Source organism: Miscanthus floridulus, chromosome 16, assembly GCF_019320115.1.
Source record: "Miscanthus floridulus cultivar M001 chromosome 16, ASM1932011v1, whole genome shotgun sequence".
NCBI classification, from domain to species: domain Eukaryota; kingdom Viridiplantae; phylum Streptophyta; class Magnoliopsida; order Poales; family Poaceae; genus Miscanthus; species Miscanthus floridulus.
The window spans coordinates 91,605,565-91,629,477 of record NC_089595.1 but is presented as its reverse complement, the minus strand read 5'-3'; the positions used below and the strand labels follow the sequence as shown (position 1 = coordinate 91,629,477).

Genomic DNA, 23,913 nt, shown 5'->3' with positions numbered 1-23,913 from the left:
TAGGAGTAGGAGTAGAGTAGATCTCGGTGAGTTCTTCAGCAAGTATGGCTGCATCGATCCGGTCGACCTCCACCGCTTGTCTGTAAGTACCGTCATGGTTTATACCTCTGTTTATATGGCTGCATCGATCCGGTCGACTCCCACTACGACTCTAGTATAGGCTAGTTATCGACTCTTGTCTAATTCAAGTATAGCCTATGTGATTCTGCCTCACACCCCACTACTTGAATTAGATCAAGGTCAAGTTATCGGCTCTACCTTAGCATGGCAGTCTTTGGTAGATTCATTAAGTTACCGATATTGCTTATTGCTTTCATTGTTTATCTAATTACAGCAATATCACTCTGCCCGATTGAGATTGATTTGGATCGGCCTTACATCTTGTTTAACTCATCGTTTGCTAATCTAAAACTGATCTAATCTACATCTTAAGCGATGAGTTATATTTTTATCGGCTGTTTTGCGTCAATCTTAATCGTGCATAGCGTGCGGTTAAGGCATGTTCGATCTTGAGTAGATCTATTAGTTAACGAAAACTGTTCCATGGCCCGTCATCATGGCCTATGGGATTCTGCCTCTCACCGCACTGTTGGCACCGTGGAGTGGGGATCGTTAGTTGGTAGACCCGTTCCTGAGAAGGCATGACCTTAACTGTGCGCTATGCCTGAATCGGCTATTTAGCCGATATCGAATGCTTTCATGAATAGTTTGCATTACTAGGTCGTTGAAGTAGAAATAAGTTGAAAGATATGTTAGCCCCATGATCTTGTTATTGTATTACGGCCTATATAATTCTGCCTCATGCCCCACTGATATTAGTAATGAGTTAGGGTTATCGAGTCTATTGTTGTTTCTACGGCCTGCAAGATTCTGCCTCATGCCCCACTGGTCATGGCGATAGATGAGATCTAACATGTTCATTAGATTTATCTTTATTAAATGATTAAGTGATGTTGAATTATTTCTTTATATAAAAAGGAGTTCGGTTACTTATAATCATTGGCCCAGTACAAACCGATCACTGTTGATATCTTATTGTCATTGATTAATAATTGCTTAAATAACGTTTATCCTGAATGATAATCGATTCTTCTTATACAACCCCATGAGCTTTAACCGATTCATTCTTGCGAATATGCTGGGATCGACTATTTAGTCGATCTCCTATCATATCGGCTCTCAGAGCCGCACATTCGGGACTGTCTGGCAACACCGGCACGTTCCGCCCTTAATTACTGATGAGCTTTCTCTCCTTGTCAATTGCAGGGTCAAATTGACTGGCACATCTCGGGAGGATTGCGTAGGATCGACCACCCTTGCGCTGAAGCTAGGCGGATCTGCTCCATCGAGCGGACCCTTCCAACTTGCTGCGTGTGTCCTCGGCACAGAGATGAAAATTTTGTGTCGACAAGTCCATCAACCCAAAGCTAGAATATTAGGAGAGGTAGGGGCTCTTCTACCCTTCCAGTTCCCTAAAAATATATATATATTAGGAGAGCTAAATATTAAAATTTTGTTGATAAATTTAGTACCTGCAACTAATTAAAGATGCTTATCTGAACTTACCCTCTCTCATTGTTCATTTGCCAATACAATACATATTACATAACCTGTAATCTATGTTGGGGTTGTGGTAAATTTACTAATTACTATACATGTTTCGCCATAAGTAATTCTTGTTTTTCACGTTTGCCAATTCTTTGTTTGTGGGGTACAACCCCGGATACCCATGGCAGGCCACATGAGCTACGCCCCCAGGGGCGGCCCAGCCCACAAGACGAAGCCTTGCGGGGCACGACGTTGCTCGGCGTCTCCCGCAAGACACTGGGAAGATATCCTGAAGATACTACGAGATCTGTTAGGATACGTATGATCCCATGATTCCTGTAATCTATTATTACTTTCCGATTATCTTCTAGATCTAACTGACTTGTAACCCTGCCCCCCGAACTATATAAGGCGGACAGGGACCCTCCTCCAAACACACGCAATATCATACGATGGTCAATACAATCCAACAAACCACATGAGTAGGGTATTACGTCATACTGACGGCCTGAACCTGTCTAACTTGTGTGTCTCTGTTGCCTTCTTGTTCTTGATTACACGCCTCTCTGTCGATCAATCTACGTTCGTGGGATACCCCTCGGAGGACTGCCGACGATATTCTGTCGACATTGTTTCTCCAATATATATGTTTAGTTCAAACCTCACAAAAAAAATAATGTTAGCTCTTGTTGAAGCCCATATATTGTGACGTATGAATAATTTTGGCTTTTAAATATTATAATTTTATTAGTCATTGTTAATTTTTATTCACATCTTAAATTGAAACTCTAATGTTTATTTTTATTAACATTCTTTTTTGTATTTTATTAAAAATGATTGTTGGGAAAGGATCCCTTCGGGAAGCCACCCCTCGGCCACGTAGGAAAACGATTCATGCTGTGAGTTCTTTCGCAGGATGTGGACGCGAGACGATGCACGACAGCGAGTCAAGAAAAAAAGACCTTCACCACCGCACCGGCCATGGAGGAGAGGCGAAGGTCCCGGTGAAAGGGCCACCGGACCTCCGCCCGGCAGTGGGAGCGGTTGCCCCATGCCCCCCCCCCCCCCCCCCCCCGGCTCGCCCCTGCCAAACAACATAAAACCTTTGCAACATGAAATTTTTTTTAATACAACATACGTCTAAAAACAGATAAAACACTTAGAAAACGCATTTGCAACATATGTGAACACATAAAACATCCAAAAAATAACCCTTGCAACTTGCAACATGAAACTACTTGCTGCAACATAAGACTGAAACAGCTGAAACATTCTAGAACATACAGTGGCAACATATGTGTGAAACATATACAACATCCAGATAAAAAACGATTGCAACATATATCTGTAAACAGATGAAACATTTTGAACAAACGCTTGCAGCATTCATCTGAAACACTTGCAACATCCCCTCATCTACTTTTGCAACATCAAAATAGAACAATTGCAACATATACATCTTAGGGGACGTGAAGGCCGGGTGCCGGTCGATTCCAGCCACCGGGGTCAGAGCCGGCAGCAAGCGGCGACGTGCGAGCACCACCGCCACTAGCAGCGGGCTTAGCTCGGCCGAGTGGGGCACCAGGCCACCAGCGGCGCACGCGCACCACCACCACCAGCACCGCTCTTGGCTCGGTCGGGTGGGCGACGTGCGCGACGGGCTGAGCGAGCACCACCAGCACCAACGCACATGACAGGAGAGGGCGAGAAGCGCTCGCGACAAGGACGAGCGAGCAGCGTAGGATGGGGCACGCGACGACAGCGAGGTATAGTGGCATCTGCGTTCGGGACGAGGCGAACGGAGTGACAGCCGCAAGGCGATGTGGTGGAGAGGAGAGAGCAGAAGGGATAAGAAGGTTTTTTTCTTTTCTTTTTTAGAACGGTTGGGGGTGAGGGCGAGTGGATGAGCGGTTGTTGGACTGTCGCGGCCCACCATCGGCACCGTCCGTGGCGGACGGACGCCCTATACCCACCATTACTGTTAGGCCTTGTTCGTTTTATATTCAAACCATGGGGTTGAAGGGGACTGAGGAGGATTTAATCCTCTACAAGTCAAAATTCCTCTCATTCCCCTCCAATCCTCTCCATTCCCCTTGGGTTGGGATCAAACAAACAAGCCCGTACTTTTTTGCATTCCTGTCTGGATTATCCCACGTGCGGACCTACGAGCAAGTTTCGTGGGTCACCTGCGAGCTTCAACCTGATCACTAAGACCTATACTACACTTTTTATTTACTGGAATGTTATGAACAATCATTTTTTTTATAAAGCATTTGTGTGAATTTGCAGTACAAATATGACCTGTTTGAGAGCTCCTCCAAAATCTCTGTGGAAGCTTGGACGTTGATTCTCTAACCGAAAATGTTTCTCTATGATTTTCTATGATAAACTCTATGCAAACGGTGACTCTTTGCATAGAATAAATTAGGAGAAGCTATTTTTTTCAGCTCTTAATCTCTAGTTTATTTTAGAGAAACACTTTACAGAATCAGCATAAAACCACTTCTTAATAAAAAATTGTTTGACAGAGCTCTCAGAGCTTCTTCCAAACAGGCCCATGACCATGCAAAACATTTTTCTACCTTTCGGTTTCGAATGAAAAATTGAATACAAATATTGACTACGATAACACATTGCAGCTGTACTGTGAACTCGAACTGTATTTGTTAAGGAAGTAGCAGTCACATGAGGTCAGGGTTTCCCCACGCGAAGGCGAGATATTCTCAACTGTTCATGAAAAGCATCTCAAGAAATCAGAATGGTCCTGATTCTCTGTTCTTTCGTCTTCGTATTCCACTTCACCATCCCAAAGATCCTCCAAGCTATTGTATCTACTTTTCGGGTGAACTGCAAATTCGACTTTTAGCAGCCTAACCTGCATGTCACGAATCAAAAGAAATATCAGATAGGAAAAATAAATGAAAACCTAAATAGAGGAGGTCTGCATTAAAAAAAAGAGAGGATGTCATCATTCATTGCGATTCTCCATGAAATGATCAATGTACAAATACAACATACTAGATTTAGATCATCATATGCATAGACAATATGATGGGAAAGGTTGCTTTGATACATGCCTGTTTGATTGCAGAGAATTTCGCCATCAAATCGTGAGGAATGGACCAATCAAATATGTCGAAGTTCTCTTTGATCCTTCTTTGGTTGGCACTCTTGGGAAGTACACTCTGGCCCAATTGTAGCCCCCAGCGCAGAGCGACCTGGGCAGGCGTTTTCTGCAGCTTCTCAGCAACAGATATGACAATGGGGTTGCTAACCACGCTTGGGCCACTGTATCCAGGTGATCCAGGTGAGCCTAATGGCGAATACGCCTGTAATGTGACAACAGAACCAGAAGTGTAGAAGCAGAAACTCAGCCAATGGAAACTGAAAACAAATGCTGGAATATTTGATTGCTAAATGCTCTCTAAAACTTACAGAAAGATGAACGCCCGTTGACTGGCATAGCTTACGTAGCTTGTCTTGCTGCCAAACTGGATGGCACTCAACCTGGTTGACTGCTGGAGGCACACGTGCAACAGCAAGCAAATCCTGCAGCTTCTTACAGGAAAAGTTACTCACACCGATCGCACGAGCTTTGCCTGCGTAGTATAGCTTCTCCATGGCTCCCCATGTTGCAGGGATATCAGTAGGGATAAGGTTTTCCGGGATAAACATGGTTCCTTTCTTGATACGGATTGGACCATGAATCTGTAAAATAAGGTCGTTACAGTTTACAGCATCACAATCCAGATCTTATATCAGCAGGTAAACAGTGGGCAAACTATCATCTTATAGGTATCAAGATCAAGAGTAGGAATTTACAAGGTACAGATCTACGTAGTCAAGTTGCAAATCTTCAAGGGATGAACCAATATCCTCCTGCACATCTTCAGGTGCATGATTACCAGGCCTGCAAAATTCGGAGTTTCTGATTTTAGAACATAAACTAGTTATCCATTTGCTTGAGATAAGGTTGGGAAGTGAAGCCTAACCATAGCTTGGAGGTGATAAACAAATCTTCACGCTTAACCACGCCATCCTCAAATAATTTCTTTAAAGCCACTCCAACCTATAAAAGAGAATAAACTTCAATCTAACAACTTGACCTTGGCAATGAGTTCATAGGAATTTCATAACTTCCCTCGTGTATCTTGCATGCGGTTCATGCGTTTATATAAAAACTAGCGTGGGTGCCTCCGCTTCGTGTGGGAAAGAGGGCGGGAAAAAAAAGGAGAAAAAAAGATGGAACGGGTGTGCACTGTTCCGTAAAGGACGCATACTGTTCCGTATCGGGTTTGTACTGTTCCGTATCGGATTGGTACTGTTCTTTATCGGGCTGGGATCGTTTCTTGTTGGGTTGAGTACTGTTCATCGCGGATCCGTGCAATGTCCATCGTGGATCCGGTACCCGGTACTGCTGATCTACAGTGTTCTATGTCTTGGGGATGAGCGGATGAACAGTATGTTCTTATATAGATATAGATGCAACAGGCCAGATTGCAAGACAAAAGTGACTTAAATAATTTGGAGATGAAAGTTGGTGGTTAACAATTCCCGTATTGAAGTCTCCTTAGCTACACGGACTTCGGATACCCATGCTGATTCATCATTATATTAAAAAAGGTTGAAATAACCACTTTATTTAATAATAGAGAATTAAGAAAAAAAGACCCAATTTAATTAGAAGGAATTAAGCAGTTTTTCTTAAAAATAGTCATCTAGTATATTCAAGCCAAAGAAATTTGAACCAGAGTGATTGGGATGCACGACCCTACCATCTACCCTAACCAAACCTACACGAACCAGTTTAGTTATGCTCATTTCCTAAGTCCTAACAATCAACAGAAATTGAAAAAAATGTATATAATTTAAATATATCTTTGCAGGACTAGTAGATAAACATGAGTAGTATTGATCAAATGTATCTATATTGATTTTAGGGTTCTCTTAAAGCAACTTATAGGAAATGGAATATAAATGATCTGGTGGAGATGCTCTAACAACTGCAAGGTCATACCGGTCATACCCTTTCTTGTTGCAACACAAGGACAGGGTGGTGCAAGACGTAGGTAGCAAGAGCTGACCAGATTACAACAACAGATGATGTGATACGTCAAAACTCTATGTAAGATTTTAAAGCATGCTTGTCATATCTTACTGTTCAGTTAAAAACGGAATGATGTCATATTCATGTGAAGCGAAAAATCATAAAGTCAAAAATCAATTCCTGAAGGTGCCAACCAGTCCAACTTATTAATCAGTTGCAATGATTCAATGAAAAGTACTAGCATGGAAGGGGTAAAAGGTCATGGGGTGCTATGGTGATCAGTCACCTCGATGGTAGACACCGAGTTACTAATTAGTAATTACCTCCTCCTGATTGCGGTATGCTACAGCAGAATCAATATGCCGATACCCAGCCTGTGTCAGAAAACCAGCAAAAACTTCAGACTGGAATAGGAGAGAAGAAATGTAATCGATAGATACTAGAACTTAAGAACAATAAACTTCCGCCTTGTACTTCTTGCTAAAACAACATTGGAGCATATTACGAACACTTCAAGAGCAAGCTAACCTAGAGCCTGTCAGTTCTTTGTAACAAATGAAACAAGTTAGATGGCTACCTGGGTAAGTTTGTCAAAGCTCAATATAGAGATTCAACAAGCTCAAGATAAAACAAGTATGATTCCGCTCAAACTTATACACACGCAGGGAAAAAAACTTTAGAAACAAAGGAAGAAAAGCAACAATGACCAATCTGGAGAAACTTTATTTTCAAAGGGAAATAGGCCAGAATAGCAACCAGAAAAGACCTTAACAGCAGCATAGATGGCGTCGCTGACAGCTCCAGGCTCTATTTGCCATGTGCCAAGGCCAACCGACGGAATTCTTGCGCCAGTATTGAGAACAAAGGATTCAGCCATCTTAGGGCACGAAGGAAAAACAGAGAGTAGAGGAAATGGCTTGGGAAAAAGGTTGTCAACGAAGGTACGGTCATGGTGTTAGTGGTTATGCTTTTGAATATTTAGGCCGGACGTGTTCTCAAAAAAGAAATATTTAGGCCGGACATCCTGGATCTGGTGGTCCATATCCAAAAGAAAGGAGTCTAGGGATTTCCGGTGGTGGAGGTGGAGCAGGAGCTCAGTCCAACAATTACTAATATATCTGTGCATGACTGGAAGCCGTATGGATGGCACATTGGTACCCCATCATTGGTAGCGCCCAAATTGTTTAGAGTACATCCCTCCCCTCCTTTCGGACCTGTTGGGCTGGTATTGAAGTCAGCTGATAAGCCGGCTGAACCTGTTTTGTTGTGAGAAAAAAATATTATAGATTCTGATAAGCCGGCTGATAAATTCAAGCGAACAGGCGACAACGGTGGGTCGGTACGTGGGACACCAATTTCTTGACTCTTGAAGCACGTTGCTTTTCATAATACTGTTCTTTTAGTTATAACTCAAGAGAGTGCCTCGTATCTAATATTTGTCAAGGAAAACGGTAGCTAGTAAACAAAATGGCAACTTAACATTAAAGCTCTAAAAAGTATAAGTGCATGAAAGGCCAATACGGTCATCCTTTTTTTCCTTTGACCATTTGCCTCCTGTCGGAGCTTGAAAATGACAATAAAATGAAAGTAAAGGAAAAAGAGACATGCAAACATCCTCGTCATAGAAGGACGTCAAGACCGCATAAGCTATTCACCGCCGGTAATGAGATCTAGTAACCACAAAAGAACATCATCTAGGAAAGTCAAGATGATGTAGGTTTACAATCCTTCATCATTGAAACAAAGTGTTGAGAGAAACCGGACCATGCCACAGAACAGATCGAAAGACAAGATCAAAATAGTTGCATCGAAAACGAACCAAATGCTTCCCCGGATGTAAGGACCGAATTGCCCAAGAGAAAGGGTGAATTGAGCTTAAAAATTTTAATGCTACAATATTAGCCTATGCAAACTCTAGCCGTTGAAAAAAAAACTGACAAATGCATACATCACCTGATAATTTGCCGCCCCACGGGCCACGCTAGATCATAGGGTGACGCTAACCTAGTTGATTCCTCTAGCGGCTAGTTGGAAATACACCAAAATATTCCCTTCTGTATAATATGTGGTGGGTCACACAGTCCCAGCGGCAGTGCCGGTCCTATGATCTTGAGGGCCCTCTGGTGAACTCGTCACCATGGCTCCTCTAAAATCTTATAATATATAGGCGCTAATTTTACTTGCAAAGCGAAAATAATATAGTAATATATTTTTAATCTAACACCTAAATTAGAAGGAAACCATAACTATATGAGTATAAAATAGTAGAAGTCTGAAATACTATACAAATAATTAATTTGGATTAAAAAATGAACAAGAAAAAAATACCTAGGACGTGGACATGAATTGAAACAACTGATCGGCGAATGCAATTCACAAGGAGGCAGGAACCAAGATGTCGTCGTCGTGGAGCCTTGCCCGGTCGCCACCGTCGTACGTCTGGCGGTCCAGCTCTCTGCGCGTCAGCGCGTCGCGAACTCATGAGTCGTGATCAGAGTGCGCGGCGTGGTTCCTCGCCTCCTCTCTGCCTTGGAAAGAAAGACCAACATTGGATTCTTGGGTGGCCTAGCCAATTCTCTGCGTATCTTTTGTCTTCCCATTAGTTTGCTGATGATGCCTAATAGACTATTGGTCCTGGGGTTTGTATACCAAGACTTGGGCCCCTCCCCAGCATAGGCCCTCGGCCGTCGCACCTCGTGCCCTCCCCTAGGTCCGGCACTGCCCAGCGGAACATATTGTGCACCATAGAGACTTGGCCAACTGGTCACATAGTCAACATAGGCCACCGGATGATCCTCCACCTTGTCACATACTCCACGCTAGATCATACGATGCATTCTAGTAACTATGCCAACAAGTCACTAAGTCAAGTTGGTCTTTCATCGGATGATCCACCGAGGTCAAACAGTCCTCGCCGGATCATATAAGGTATCAGAGTGAGCTGGCCAACGAGTCACCAATTCAAGCTTGGCCTCATCAGATGATCCATCAATGTCACACAGTACTCCACTATATCATAAGACACTCACATGGTCACTGGGTGTCTTCGCTGCATACTCCGGCACTGTTTTTCAGCCCATTTCAAGTCCAATCTCGACCAGTCCAACTTCTTTGAGATCCTTGACTTGAAATCATTCTTAATGGGGCCACTTTTCATCATAAACTCGACTGTGAGTTAGCCTATTGTACATCAACATGCTCTTGCTTTCTCTCTCCAATTGAACGTCTTAGACCCTCTCCTAATAGTACGATCAAAGAAAAAAGCAAAGCCCTAATACACACTACTAGTGAATGTCTCTGCACGTAGCCTACATTCGCTTTTATAGTGTCCTACTGTCCTTAGTCTTCACGAATATCCTTTGCATCAGGGCGAAGCTACATTCAGCTTAGAGGGTGCAAATGAACCACCTAAAATTTGTTAAAACAACGATTTTCTCTAATTTTTCACTATATATGCACCCACAAGGCAAGAGCACCACCCTCTAATTTGCTCTAGCTTCGCCACTGCTTTGCACCATGCTTCAGTCAATGAACCAAGTCTTGTGGCAAAGACACTTGTCACTCATTGTGACTAACCTAATTGCATTTACCACTGCAAAACACATTGTGTTCATCGATCACGAAAACCTCCAAATCCACCGTATTAGGGACTATGCATTCAATCTCCCTTTTTTGTGATGGATGACAATACAAGACTCCAAAACAAATAAGGATTAGTTGAAAATGCCATTACTGCACTTTATTTGGTCGAAATTGGAACAGTCATCTTTGGATACAATGAAACATAAAGCTTCTAGAGGAATAGCAACAGGGGCAACTATCCTGAGGTTCTTTCTCCAAACCAAGGTAATCATATCTCAGCTGTCCAAGCAAAGCATCTGCCATGTCAGAATAGTTTCCTCATTTGGCTCTTTTATTCTGAAAAAAATTGTATGCTTTCATATTTCACCATCCCAAAAATCCTCCAATGTATTGTAGCCGCCCTGAGGATGAACTGCAAACTCAGCTCTCAGCAGCCTGACCTGCATGTAATAAACCAGAAGGAATATCATATGAGAAGAATGGAAGTGTAAGTACCCAAAGACTTCACTCAGTGCATTTCTACAAGAAACGACTGGTGCATTGTATTGAAATATGCATATTGTTCTGGTACATGAACAGTTGTAGCAATCATAGACGAAGACAATCAATGAAATGCAACTAGCAGAAAAAAAAAAGGTTACATTAGGGCATGCCTGTTTGATTTCAGAGAACTTTGCCATCAAATCTTCAGGAATAGACCAGTCCAATATGTCAATGTTCTCCTTAATCCTTGATTCATTGGCGCTTTTTGGGAGTACACTATGGCCCATTTGAATTCCCCAGCGTAGAGCAACATGGGCAGGTGTTTTCTGCAACTTATCTGCAACAGAGACCACAATGGGGTTCTTGAGGACACTTGGCCCATTGATCCCAGGAGATCCAGGTGAGCCTAAAGGCGAAAATGCCTGAAATAACAGCAGGTTAGCAGCATGAGTTTAGAGAAAGAAGCTTGATTAGTAAAAAATAAAAAATGAAGGTAAGGCTTGCATTTTTAGAGAAAGAAGCCTTAATACACACCACTGTGTAAGCAGGATTAGTAAAGAATAAAAAATGAAGGTAAGGCTTGCATTTTAGAGAAAGAAGCCCTAATACACACTACTTGTGAAAAACTGGGGTGCAAGTAATTACTACCTCCTTCTCATTGTTGTATGCTGCAGCACAATCAATATGCCGATACCCAGCCTGTGTCAGAAAACCAACATCAATTTTAGACTGGGGTAGAAGAGATGCAAACAATCCGATGGCGTATCAATGACTTGGCAACACATTTTGAACAGAAAAAGTTAAAAACAGAAAAAATCTGTTGCGTTCTTCTTCTATATTTAAATTAACATTATGATCCTATTCCCTAAAAAAACATTATGATCCTATTCCTTTGGAGCATATATGAACACTTCGAGGATAAGCTAGCTAGGTTAGCTGAGGTAACTGCATCAACATAGATTTCCAATTGCACATAAGGTTGTCCAATAAGACCTTATAATCTACAGAATACAGGCCCAAGGCATAACAAAGGATATATCCTATCCTAATCCTAGTATCCTGATGAAACGAAACCGGTAATTCAGACTGTTAGCACATACATACACAGGCAACCTTCGAAAGAAAATTTTCGTCTGAATGGGAAAGCAGAAGGGAATCAGAGCAGCGAAAAAGACCTTGACAGCAGCGTAGATGGCGTTGACAGCAGCGTCAGGTTGCATTTGCCATACGCCAAGGCCAACCGATGGGATCCTCGCGCCGGTATTGAGAACAAAGGATTCGGCCATCTTTAGTCAGTCAGGGAAACCCGGGAAGATGGCAAATTAGTTATTGGAATTTGGAATCATCTGTAAGGTGCCGCCTTTATATCTGTCAAAAGCTTCAGACCACGTTACAACGCAGGTGCCGCCTATTTGTTGCCAACTTGCCATGTAGATTCTTTTTTTTTCTGACGTGGAGCACGGAGAAACAAGAGTGACATGCTCCTTTTGATGCCCGGCGCTAGTCTCTAGACTCCAGTCCTGCCCGGCGCTGCTCCTTTTGATGCCGACTTCAGAACAACAGAGCAGTCGTGTCACCTCACCTGGGAACGAAGTGCTCAACAGTTTGACTTCCGAACTCGATTTGAAGCTAGTAGTAGTGTTCTCCAAATTGGGGGCATCAGTCGCAAGTTCAGTAGGGACAATTCCGGATTTTAAGTTTGGTATAATAAAAAACGAATGCCAAATTGTCAAATGACAATGCTGGCAAACTGAAAAAAAGGACAATTGAAAATTATTGGAGTACCGAGTACCCGAACACTACGCACAAATTTATTCTTCCACGCACAAATTTATTCTTCCACGTACGTTTGGCCAAGTTCCGTAACTCAACTCCTCCCAGTCCCAGACAGTCATCGTTCAGATCTCGCCATCCAAAAACTCTTCGATGGATTTGAACACGCCTTCGGGATCAACAAAAAAGCCCGCGCGAATCAACTTCTCCTGCAAATCACAGCCACGGTCACGGAGATGAAAAAGGTAAGACATTTGCAGTGCAGGTGCAGCGGCTGCAGTGTTTCGGGCTTTCAGCTTCCGATTGAGTTTCTGATGCCACTTCACTTGCCTGCTCGATCTCCGAGAACTTGGCAAACAGGTCGTCCGGGATGGACCAGTCGTAGACGTCGATGTTCGCCCTGATCCTCTCCTCATCGGTGCTCTTCGGGAGCACGCTGTGCCCCATCGGGATGCCCCAGCGCAGCGCCACCTGCGCCGGCGTCTTCCCCAGCTTCTCCGCCGCCGAGACGACGACCGGGTGCTCCAGCACCGCGCCCGCCTTCACCATCATCGTGCCTGGCGACCCCAACGGCGAGTAGGCCTACGCGACACGACGACCGATGATCGAGAACCTCTGATCACACTACCTACCATAAAACTTTTCAAAAGAGCTCTCTGCTGAACCGCACGTACGGAGAGGTGTATCCCGTTGGAGTCGCAGAAGGCGCGGAGCTTGCCCTGCTGCCACACGGGGTGGCATTCGACCTGGTCGACGGCCGGGGGCACGCGCACCACGGCGAGCAGGTCCGCCAGCTTCTTGCTCGAGAAGTTGCTGACACAGATGGCGCGCGCCTTGCCGGCGTCGTACAGCTTCTCCATCGCGGCCCACGTCGCGGGGATATCTGACGGAACAACGCTCTGCGGGCCGAAGCCGGCGCCTTTCTTCATTCTCACCGGCCAATGCATCTGACGAACCGCAGGCATGCGTGGTTGGTGTTCTTCCGGACTTACGAGGTAAAGATCCACGTAGTCAGTTTGCAGGTCCCTCAGTGTGCCGTCCAGCGCAACCGGGACGTCCTCCGGCGCATGGTTTGTGTTCCTGCACAAATGTTCCAAGACGTATGCCATTCAGTGACGCTCCGAGATTGCAAGTCCTTGGTGACATTCAAAAAATGTTCAGGTCCCGGAACGAGAGAAAGGACTGACTGACTGACCAGAGCTTGGAGGTGATGAAGAGATTTTCACTCTTGACTATGCCCTCGTCCAGCACTTTCTTGAGACCAAACCCGACCTGCAGTGCAGTGCAGAGCTGTGAGGAGGACATCAGCACATCACCTCTTTTTCGTTGTTGTATGCTTGAGCACAATCAATGTGCCTGTAACCTGCCTGCATGTTATTCAGTAGGGGGGAAATCAGGAATTGCAACACTCAATCAACAGTTCAAGAAAAAGGAGAACTAGTGTGCATGCATTAAGTAGACTGAAGCATTGAAATTGGACCTAGATGAACACAGAAATGACAAATGAACATCCACAAGAACACAGGCTGCGCGGCCGGACAGGAGAACAGTACTAGCTGGAACCAAGAACCAGGATATCAAGGATCAACGATGGGCTTACCTTCACGGCGGCATAGACGGCGTCGCCAACGAGTCCGACCGACGGGATCTTCGCGCCGGTGTTGAGGACGAAGTGGGTGGCCATACGCTCGCTATCCCCGCTGCCGTAACCGCACGCTGCGTACCAACGCTTCGGTACCTGCCTCCAAAGGCTGGAGCCACAGAATATCTGCCTCGACACCCGACAGTGGCAGATGGAAATTGGAATGCACTCGCGTCGGACGCCGAGAGAGCAGCCTACACGGTCCGGTGCAGTTATAGGCCGGGCTCGGCAACCAGCGTTGCATTGTTGTTTGTCGGTGACGCCGATGCGGCAGCGATCCGTGCGGTGGTCCTGACGCGACGCCGCGACGGTGAAGTTTTGGGCGGCTTCGTCCCGGGCTCCCGGCCGGGTGGCTGGCATGGTACGCCAATCGCGATTTCGCGAAAGCGAGACAGGACAGCGGCGTTCGCGCACGAGACAAGGCGAGTGGGCTTGTGCCGCTCGTCGTCCCAAGGAATCCGTGGGCTACTTGAAGAATCTTTAAAAGCCCGTCACGTTACGGCCCAACCCAAATGTGGGTCTAAGTTTTTTTATTAAAAAAATGTAGATGTGCTTTCAAGCTGCCAGTGGCGGACCCAGGATTTCCAAGTTGGGTATGCCCAAGCCCCAAGCTAAAGAAAATATATTATAAATTGAGCAAAGATCAAAGGAGAACTTGAGTTGTTGCCTCAGAATTTGGTTAAGAAAGATACCGAAACCAGATCTGTTTGTGCTTCCAGACGGCTCTAGTGGTGTGCGTCTGTGATGGCGACCACATGCCATCCTAGCCGCTGGTATCTAGTGGGGGTGTGAGGCGACCCGCGGTTGAGCTACACCTGCCTGCTTCCCGAGTGCTCGAGCCACAATAGTGGTAGATCAGCTACAACACTGTGCGTTTTAGGGCAACACCGCACTCGGGTTATTTTTAAGGTTGTCGGGCGGCGTGGTCAACGTCTTCGCTAGGCATGCGTTAGGATTTCATCTCGCGGGAGCATCCGTCGAGCTCGCGGCTATTGCCCTTTGCCTCACGAGTTTCTTGACAAGGGAGGAGAATGGACTAGAATCAGCCTTGATGACCGAGTGAGCAGATAGGTAATGGGCTGCAACGTGGTTTCGTGGGCTGTTTTTAGAGGGCCTGTTCACTTGGAGAAATTCTGAAGAAATTTAGATGGTTTAAAGGAATGCTAAAGGAATTTGTGAGAGAGAAATACTGTTTTGAATGAAAAAAGAAATAGATCAAACCGGATTTAAGGCCACGCCAACGGGGCTGGGTTGCCATGGATTCTGCTGCCGTGGGTTGCCATGGATTCTTCTACCACTGCTGCTTCGCTTCTCCTGTGTTGATGACTTGATGTTTGCTTGTTCATCTCGGCTCCATCGATTTCATCGATACAGGCATACCAACCAAGGAGCAGCGCCGCCATGACGAGCTCGCTAGCAGCCGAGGAGTACCTTCCTTATCCAAGCCCCGTGCAGCACTAGTGCATGCAGCACCCCCATGAGCATAGCCAGGCGCAGGGCTCCACCCATGGCCGCCGATGCACACTGACTACTCCGGCGGACCACTAGTGCATGCGGAGATCAATTTGACGGTGCTGCACTGCTGCAGGACCATGAGCATAGCCATGCAGTGCTGCTGTGTCCATGCACACTGACTACTCCGGCGCCGCGAGGCCCTCGCCGGCAAGGTCCAGTGCCGCCAGCGCGGAGACGGCGCCGGCGATTACAACGACGCGGCCGCAGCTTTCCGTCCCAAGGACCATGTTAGTTAACTGAGCTGAGCGACAATGACATGACACGATGCAGCCCCGCTAGGCGAATTCCGCCACTGTTGTAGGAGCACGCACCACAACAGCGTCGACGACGCCGGCGGCGGCGGCGGCGGGACAGCTCTTCGTTTCTCTTCCTACCAGAGCTTGAGTGACGCAAGGAGCATTACTGCTATAACCCGCCCCAACCCGTTTCTCCTGTATACCCAACCCACCCCGACCCGTGAGCTACTGCTACCCATTCTCACCCATCCACACAGAACCCGTTTTAAAAACCCAACCCATAATACCCGTTGCGCCCCGAGCCATTAGCAGGCCTACCTAAGTACCTAGAGGCAAATGAGCACGGCTTCCTCTATGAAAGACGCCGAGTCCATCGATCGCATTCATGCATGTTCTGTGCGTTCTCAGCAGAAGGAGCTGTTCGGTCGACGGTCTCCCACCCATCCACGCAGACCCCGTTTTAAAAACCCAACCCATAATACCCGTTGCGCCCCGACCCATTAGCAGGCCTACCTAAGTACCTAGAGGCAAATGAGCACGGCTTCCTCTATGAAAGACGCCGAGTCCATCGATCGCATTCATGCATGTTCTGTGCGTTCTCAGCAGAAGGAGCTGTTCGGTCGACGGTCTCTCACCCATCCACACAGACCCCGTTTTAAAAACCCAACCCATAATACCCGTTGCGCCCTGACCCATTAGCAGGCCTACCTAAGTACCTAGAGGCAAATGAGCACGGCTTCCTCTATGAAAGACGCCGAGTCCATCGATCTCATTCATGCATGTTCTGTGCGTTCTCAGTAGAAGGAGCTGTTTGGTCGACGGTCTACGGCTGATGCTGATTTATTACGGCTGATAAACTGGCTGATACTGATTTATTATGAGAGAAAAACACTGTAACATGGCTGATAGGTTGATAAATTTAAGCCAACATGCATGGCCGAAGTACGGTGGAATGTATTCGCAGCCATAGAAAAGCAGTTGTCATCAGCTATGCGGTTCTGGGGACTCTGGACAGTGGACCGGAGCACAAAAGCGCATGGCACTGGCACAAAAGCGTTTGGTCGGGCTTCCGCGGGCTCCGGCTCCTGCACTGTAGCGTCCTGTCGGTCTCCCACGAGCCAATAGGTGCCAACGGGAGCCGGAGCCGCGGGAGCCAGAAAAACGAGCTTCTCTGGCTCCGGTGGTGTTAGTAAGAGAGGAAAGGAGGAGAGAGAAAAACGGCTCCGGTGAACAGTGTAGCGTCCTGTCGGCCACCCACAAGCCGATAGGTGAACAGTGCGGGAGCCGGAGCTGCCGGAGCCCAGCCAAACGGGGCCTAAACGTGACGAGCACATGTGTGGTTTGGCCGTTTGGGATGCCCCTCCAACCCCCCTAGAGCGCTTGTCAACACAAAACGCGTGGTTGTACGATCAAGCTATCGCTCTACTAGGCCTGCACCTGTACGTTCCTTTGGAACCGAGGCCTGCCGTCTGCACGAGAAATTTTTCCTAATCCGTGAATCCCTGCCCCAAAGGGCAAATGCTATCGGCCCCGTCGACGTCGTCCACCTCTGCAAAAAGGCAATGCCTCACTTTCGCTTTCCTAGTACGGTCCGCTCTTTATTACACGTCGGGAAACCGCGGCCTTCCGGTCACTCACCGCCACCCACTCGGCTGACCAGGACCGTCCGTCCGCCCAAATTTTTTACAGTTTGGCCCTTTTTTTAAAAGTTTCTCATGAATAGACCCCTGGCGAAAAGAATTCAGGAAATAGACCCTTAGCTCAGCGCCATTGATGCTGGCGCCAGCGTCTCTGGCGCCGAGCTCCTAGGCATGGCCAATGACCTGCCAGGGGCTCGGCGCTAGTGACTGGCGCCGAGCTCGGCACCGTAGTGACTGGCGCCGAGCTCCCTGCATTTAACCCTGGCCCAACCTTCTTGCCCGAGCGTTCTTCCTCTTCTTTCTTCTCCCTCTCAGGTTTTTCTCTCCCTACTTCACCCTACCTCACGAATCATCATATTGGACCTTGAAAACCTTGATTTGATCCGTAGATCTTCGAGAGCAAGGTATCCTCGCTCCCCTCCTTGTTTTTTTCGCATCGATTCGGTATATATTAGTTAGATTTTTGAACCTAAGAATCGTCATCACTTAGGGTTTCATTGTATCCCTCAATATATGTATTATACAACCGTAGGCTGATTCCAAGGCATGGAAAAAGCTAGCAAACCTAGGCGCATGTAGTTATGTTATGAGTTCATTGTTGTAGATCAAATGAGAAACCCTAGGTTTATGGTTTAATGTTAACTACTTTCGGTTCTTAGAACAAAATTGGTTGTATTGTAGTTATGGTTCTCATTGATATTTATTTGTGATGTTTTGATTTATGTTTGTTAAATTACATCCATTTTGTTAGATGCAAGAAATGTTTCGGGAGGAGTTTTAGCGAAAACAGGGTCGTCCTCAAGAATTATACCCCAACGCGTCTAGCAAAGATGCCCCCGTCCCTCCTAACCTCCTTATCCCTAACTATGACTGTGGTTTCTCGGCCCATGTTTTTCAATCGAAACATTCGGACACAGCGACACGTTGCTTCTACACATGTAGTCGGTTTAATGTAAGAAATTGTTTGCACTATCCTTTTTCTTTATTTGTGTAAGTATGCTACTAATATTTTGTTGGAATCTCGTTGTGTAGGACCATGAGAGGTGTTTTTTCTTTCAGTGGATCGATGGTGCAGACAAGTTTGATCCTAGGTACCTCTTTTTCGACGATTGGTTTAGAGGGAGACATCCACGTGAGCACTTCAAGCGGTGGGTTCCACCCCCCTAACCCTTCGCCAATGATGGCTAAGGAGAAGCACCTAGCCATAGTTAGATGACTCAAGGAACCTCCTCTATGCGATTATGGATATCGAGTTGTGATAAACCCTGAGAATACGTTGGAGTTTGTGTGTCCAAACAAGCATGAAGTAAGTGCAAAGTGTATGTGTTGAAATCTTGAGCTATATGTGTTCATGTACTAATGTCTCATTATTTAGGTGTTTTCAATGGCGAAGTGTCGTTTCAAGGAGTGGTTGTATGGTCCTAAGAACTAATGACTGGAAGAACCACGGAGGGTTAAGGAAAAGAAAAAAGAAAGGGTAATCTGCAAAGCACCTCCTGTTATGTGTGAATGTGCTGTAAAATCCAACTATGGCCTAGTCCCTTCAGAGCTTGGAATAAGAAATTATTGTGGCCATATGATTGAGTATGATGAGGTTCGTTATTTTTCTGTTAAACATGAAATCGTATTTTGTTTGTTTTGCTAAGACATATATGATATAATATTTCTTTTGAACAGAGCACTAGGAAATGCAGTTGGGAATGTTATGATGGTCAAGCTAAGTTCTTGGATGAACTAAAGAAGAGGCAACTAATTGCATGGAAGGGGGGATATGGACCTGACTACATCAACCTATTCATTAAACATCACAAAGAAAAGATGTGTGAGTTTGCTAGACAATGCGGTATTTATAACACGATCGATGTTGGGCTTAACAAATGGGGATTGGAGAGACGGATAACATTAGAGGAGAAGAGGGCAAGGAATGAGGCAAGGGAGGAGACAAGAGTATAGATGCAGGTCTTGAACGAGCATGTTGCTACATTATGTGCCAGTGAGTGCTTGAAAACCTTTTTTTCGTTGCCTGGTTTTAAATGTAATATAACCGTGTTGCTAACTGATTGTGTCAGTCCAGAAAGTGACCAACTAGTGAATATTTGTAGTTTTGCTATACGTTATGATCGGAGGTGGCCTAGCACTCAATGACACGGGATTTATACTAGTTCGGGCAACGTGCCCTACGTCCAGTTGGGGTTGGTTGGTGACTTTATTCCTGAGCCCAGGTGCTCGAAGTCTGTAGTGGGGTTACAAACAAGAAGGAGAAAGGAGGCATGTTCAAGAGGCCCGATCGGGTCCGGCCGGAAGGGCCAAGGGCGACCAGAACTCTGCTATGAGCTAGAAGTCCAGGCGTGTGCTTGAGGGGTTGTGAGCTATCGATCTAGTGAGTCTGAGCTTGAAGAAGTCGACCTCCTCTCGTTGGAGGGAGCGCATCCCCTTTTATAGATGAAGGGGATGACTTTACAGGTGAGAGGGAGAGGGTATGGATGTTTCTAAGCCTTGTTGCCCACGCTAATGAAGACTGGATAATGGTAGGCGCCCCCAACACTATTGATGTCATTGTAGAATGTCGGATGCGCATGGCAGGTCGTGCTATCTTCTTCAGGAAGGATGGATGCCAATACCTGCAAATATTATTTGATGCCTAGTGGCCTGTGAGGAGTCATGCTATGTTCACCCAGTATGGCAAATCCTGATGCCTATACCGCGATCGATGTCCAGAGACACGCGGGAGGCTTACCATATGGGAGTTTTAGCGGCCCCTACAATTCTATAGGGGGAGATGGTGGCTGTAGAGTATTGTTTCATGTAGGGTATGGTCCTTGGTATAGTGGTTTTGACTTGTGAGCCTTGTCTTGCCTTTCTCCACACGTCTTCTGGTTCCTACCGAGCAGGGCGCTCCTGGTCGGATGGCTCCAGTCAGCTCTGAGTGCGCCGGTCAGAGAATAGCGGTGAGCAGGGTTCCCACGAGCCCCGATCGTGGGATCGGAGTCGCGGGGTCAGAGTAGGAAGCAGCATTTTGGGCCAGGCCTTCTAATTGGAGAGACCACTTGGAGACGCCTGGTGCTTAAAGCGAGTGCTCCGGTCAGAGAGGTGGGCCGAATAAGTTGATGAGCGGGCGCTTGTTCTTTTAGGTAGACCTTCCGGTCGGCGACCGGACTACCCTTTCGGCCCATTGTGTTTTAGACTCTTGGGCCGGCCCATGAACTACATGTTGTTTTCCTAGGCCGAGCCCGGGCGTGGAAGCCGGTCCCCGAGGGACCCCGAGTTTATGAACCCGACAGGAACCTCCGAGCCCCCGAGTGATTTGGGTAGAATTGTCTGGGGGATTTTTGTCTTGTGGACGGGTGCGCGCGAGCGCACCCGCGGGTGTAGCCCCCGAGCCCCTGGGCGGTTCGGGTGGAACCGTCTGGGGGGGTTTATTTTTAGCAGTGTGTGTGCATGTTTTTAATCTGAGACAAAATTTTGTTTAACCATGGCATTGTTGTGCAGCCGAGGCATTTTTAGGCGCGGGGATTGGATCGAGACAGAACTTGCTGATCTCAGCGTCGGTGCGCGCTGGGGATCGGGCGAGGAAGTTTAGTTTGGATGCGACAAAGCTTATTGATCTTTTGCGTTGATGCGCACAGTGGGATCAGGTGAGGTGGAGTCATGAGTAGACCTAAGCGTCGGTGCATGCTGTGGATCGAGAGAGTTAGTTTTAGTTAGTTTCAGTTAGTGAAGCCGTTACGCGAGTTTGGAGTCACGGTCCCAAGAGCCGTAGCCGGATGTCGTCGATCCTATCGACGTGAGTTTGGAGTCACGGTCCTAAGAGCCATAGCCGGATGTCATCGATCCTGTCGATGTGAGTTCGGAGTCATGGTCCCAAGAGCCGTAGCTGAATGTCGCCAATCCTATCAACGCGAGTTTGGAGTTGCGGTCCCAAGAGCCGTAGCCGGATGTCACCGATCCTGTCGATGCGAGTTCGGTGTCGCGGTCCCTTAGCATTTGAGCCCCCGAGCCTTGTTGGGCCTTCGTGGGGGTCGATGTGAGTTGTTTTGCGCTACCCCATCCAGTTCCTCACAACCGAAGGGGCTGAGTTTTGTCGCCTATCCCAATCGCTCGGGCTCAAAGACTAGCTCGGTGAGCTCGCTAACAGGTGTGATTGAGCAGAATTCGGGTCCGTCGTTCATGATAGGGTTGGTATAGCCCTCTTGTGGCATTCCACTACTCCTTTACCTGCAACCCAGTAGATGCCTAGGTCATTCCGGAGACCGACCTGGGTGGCCTAATGGCCTCCCCTCGATGGAGATTCTGTGGACTTGGCGAGAGGTTTAGGATCGAACGAGAAGGTTGAGATGACCCAGTTTGCTAGATCGGGCGAAGGCCGCACGGTGCTCATCTATGGTTTTCTCCCCTAGCTTTGTTGTTTTCTCATGTCGAATGAGGCAAACGCCACTTCGTGGCGCAACACAGAGCGTTCTGGTGCATTTCGCTGCACGTGCGGTGCTTAGTTCCCAAGCCCCCGAGCAGTTCATGCCCTAACCATCCAGGGGGTTCAGGCATATGAGATGAATGTGCGTATGGATGTATGAATGATTTGTAAAGAAATAGAGGGGGTAGTGTTTACCTTGACGACTGGAGTGACGGGGCTTAGAGAGCCTCAGTCAAAAAAGTCCAACTAGGACCTTGACGACCTGAGTGACGGGGTTCGGAGAGCTTCAGTCGAAAATGTCCGACCAGGACCCGTGCTCGTCATCCACGACAGAGTCGGCGTGGCCTACATGGGGTGCCCCTTCGCTTCCTTACCTGTCATTTGGTGTCTATCCTTACCTGTCATTCGGGTTCCTATAGGTCTGGCCTGGGGAAGTGGGGAGCCACCTACGTGTGGTGGCGCTTTGGTTCCTGCGCCCATCGTGTGGTAGTGGTTGATCATGCGGTAGTGGTGGGCCATGGCTAGGCCACGTCCCGTCTGATCAGGAGCCGTTCCATTGAGCGAGGCGCATCTCATCGGTTCAGGGCATGTCTTATCTACATTAAATGAAAGAAAGAGAAAATCCCGCCCCATCATTCTAGCTTCACCGATCAGCGTGTCCCTCCATAACCGTTGCTCCCTTTCCCTTAAGTAGGAGAGGGGAGAGGGTTTTTGTTCCGCTCTTTTGCCTATTCCTTGTCTGCCGCCGCCTTCTCTCTTCCTCTTTGGTGTGAGCGTTCCCGAGAGCCACGGAGGTTTCTTGGAAAGAAGGGGAGAGAGCGAGAGAGAAGAGAGGAACTCACCGACATATTAGACTAGAGGTCATCCACTGTGAGGGCGTCGATGCTAGAGGCGTTCATCACAAAGGGGTTCCTACCACCGTAGGAGGTGGTGCACTGGAGGGTCCCCGGGAAGGAGGAGGAGTTCCCACAACCTCATCCTGATGAGGTGGTTTCTTTCCTTACCTTCCATGAGCGTGGATTAGGATACCCCACACACTGGTTCCTGCACGAGCTCCTCAATGAGTGGGGTCTAGAACTACAGCACCTTAATCCGATGGGGTTGCTGCACATTGCTAGTTTTGTGACCGTCTGCGAGGCTTTCCTCGGGATGGAGCCACACGTGGATCTCTTTCAGCTCTTCTTCTCCAGGAGAGCTATGGCGGACTGGAGTTTGACTAAGATCGCACTGGTCAGAGGCTTCGCCCTATAGAGGAAGTTGCATGTGAGAGGCTAGTATCCCACATATTCCCCATGTGACTCCAATCAGGGATGGCATGGGGAGTGGTTCTACATCAGGAATCCAGCGGGGGCGTCGTTTCTAGCGTTTACCGATGGGAGGCCGGTGAAGCAGAAGAGTTGGTCATGGGGCTATGCCCACACAGAGAAGCACAAGGTGGAGACCATCGAGGAGGAGCTCTAGAAGCTCGTAAGGGGCAGCCTCGATGGGGTGTGGGTGTTCCACACCCTTTTCTGCCACCGGGTTGTGCCATTGGCGGAGAGGACGCACCCGATGTGGATGTATGGTGGCCGGTCAGACCTAGACTATGCGTCACCGAAGGAGCTACCGGACGACAAGATCTGGAGTCATGTCGGTCGAGTGCTGTAGCTAAGGCCCAGAGAGACGGTGGTGGGAAAACCCATACCGTTTAATGCCTCGATCGTGCACATGCTGGTATGCTCCCTTATTTTGTTCGTGCTTTTTCTCTGCCCCCCTTCTTTTTTTATTTCGGTTCATTCATTCTGTAGGGGCTTGGGAGGTACAAGTCCTGGCCGCACCTTCCTAAGGGACCAGCGGGTCAGGCCCGGTAGGCCGCCCAGAAGGAGGCGGTAGACGCCCGAAAGAAGAAGAAAACCAAGGAGGTTTATCGGAAAGAAGAGAAGAAGGAGGTCGCCCGGTGTGTGAGGGCCGGGGAACATATGAGTGACATTGAGTCGGAACTCGCATCGAATGATCCTACGGATTTGGATGACATGGTATTTTCCGATGAGGAGGAG

At 47.3% G+C, this 23,913-nt stretch overlaps 2 protein-coding genes and 1 pseudogene across 2 annotated transcripts; all 3 read right to left on the bottom strand.

Moving 5' to 3' along the window:
- Positions 1-4,059: 4,059 nt before the first annotated feature.
- Positions 4,060-7,472, bottom strand: LOC136514356 (aldo-keto reductase family 4 member C10-like). The gene is made up of 7 exons (XM_066508331.1): positions 7,362-7,472; positions 6,919-6,969; positions 5,541-5,617; positions 5,371-5,458; positions 4,984-5,256; positions 4,626-4,877; positions 4,060-4,423 (listed from the first exon to the last, which is right to left on the bottom strand). Exons 1-7 carry the CDS (start codon positions 7,470-7,472, stop codon positions 4,280-4,282), a joined length of 996 nt encoding a protein of 331 aa, XP_066364428.1. The 3' UTR covers positions 4,060-4,279.
- Positions 7,473-10,290: 2,818 nt separating this feature from the next.
- On the bottom strand, positions 10,291-11,974 carry LOC136514358 (aldo-keto reductase family 4 member C10-like). The gene is made up of 4 exons (XM_066508332.1): positions 11,836-11,974; positions 11,309-11,359; positions 10,831-11,082; positions 10,291-10,617 (listed from the first exon to the last, which is right to left on the bottom strand). The coding sequence occupies exons 1-4, from the start codon at positions 11,944-11,946 to the stop codon at positions 10,534-10,536; spliced, it is 498 nt and encodes a 165-aa protein (XP_066364429.1). The 5' UTR covers positions 11,947-11,974; the 3' UTR covers positions 10,291-10,533.
- Positions 11,975-12,507: 533 nt separating this feature from the next.
- LOC136514355 (aldo-keto reductase family 4 member C10-like) lies at positions 12,508-14,245 on the bottom strand (annotated as a pseudogene).
- Positions 14,246-23,913: the final 9,668 nt, after the last annotated feature.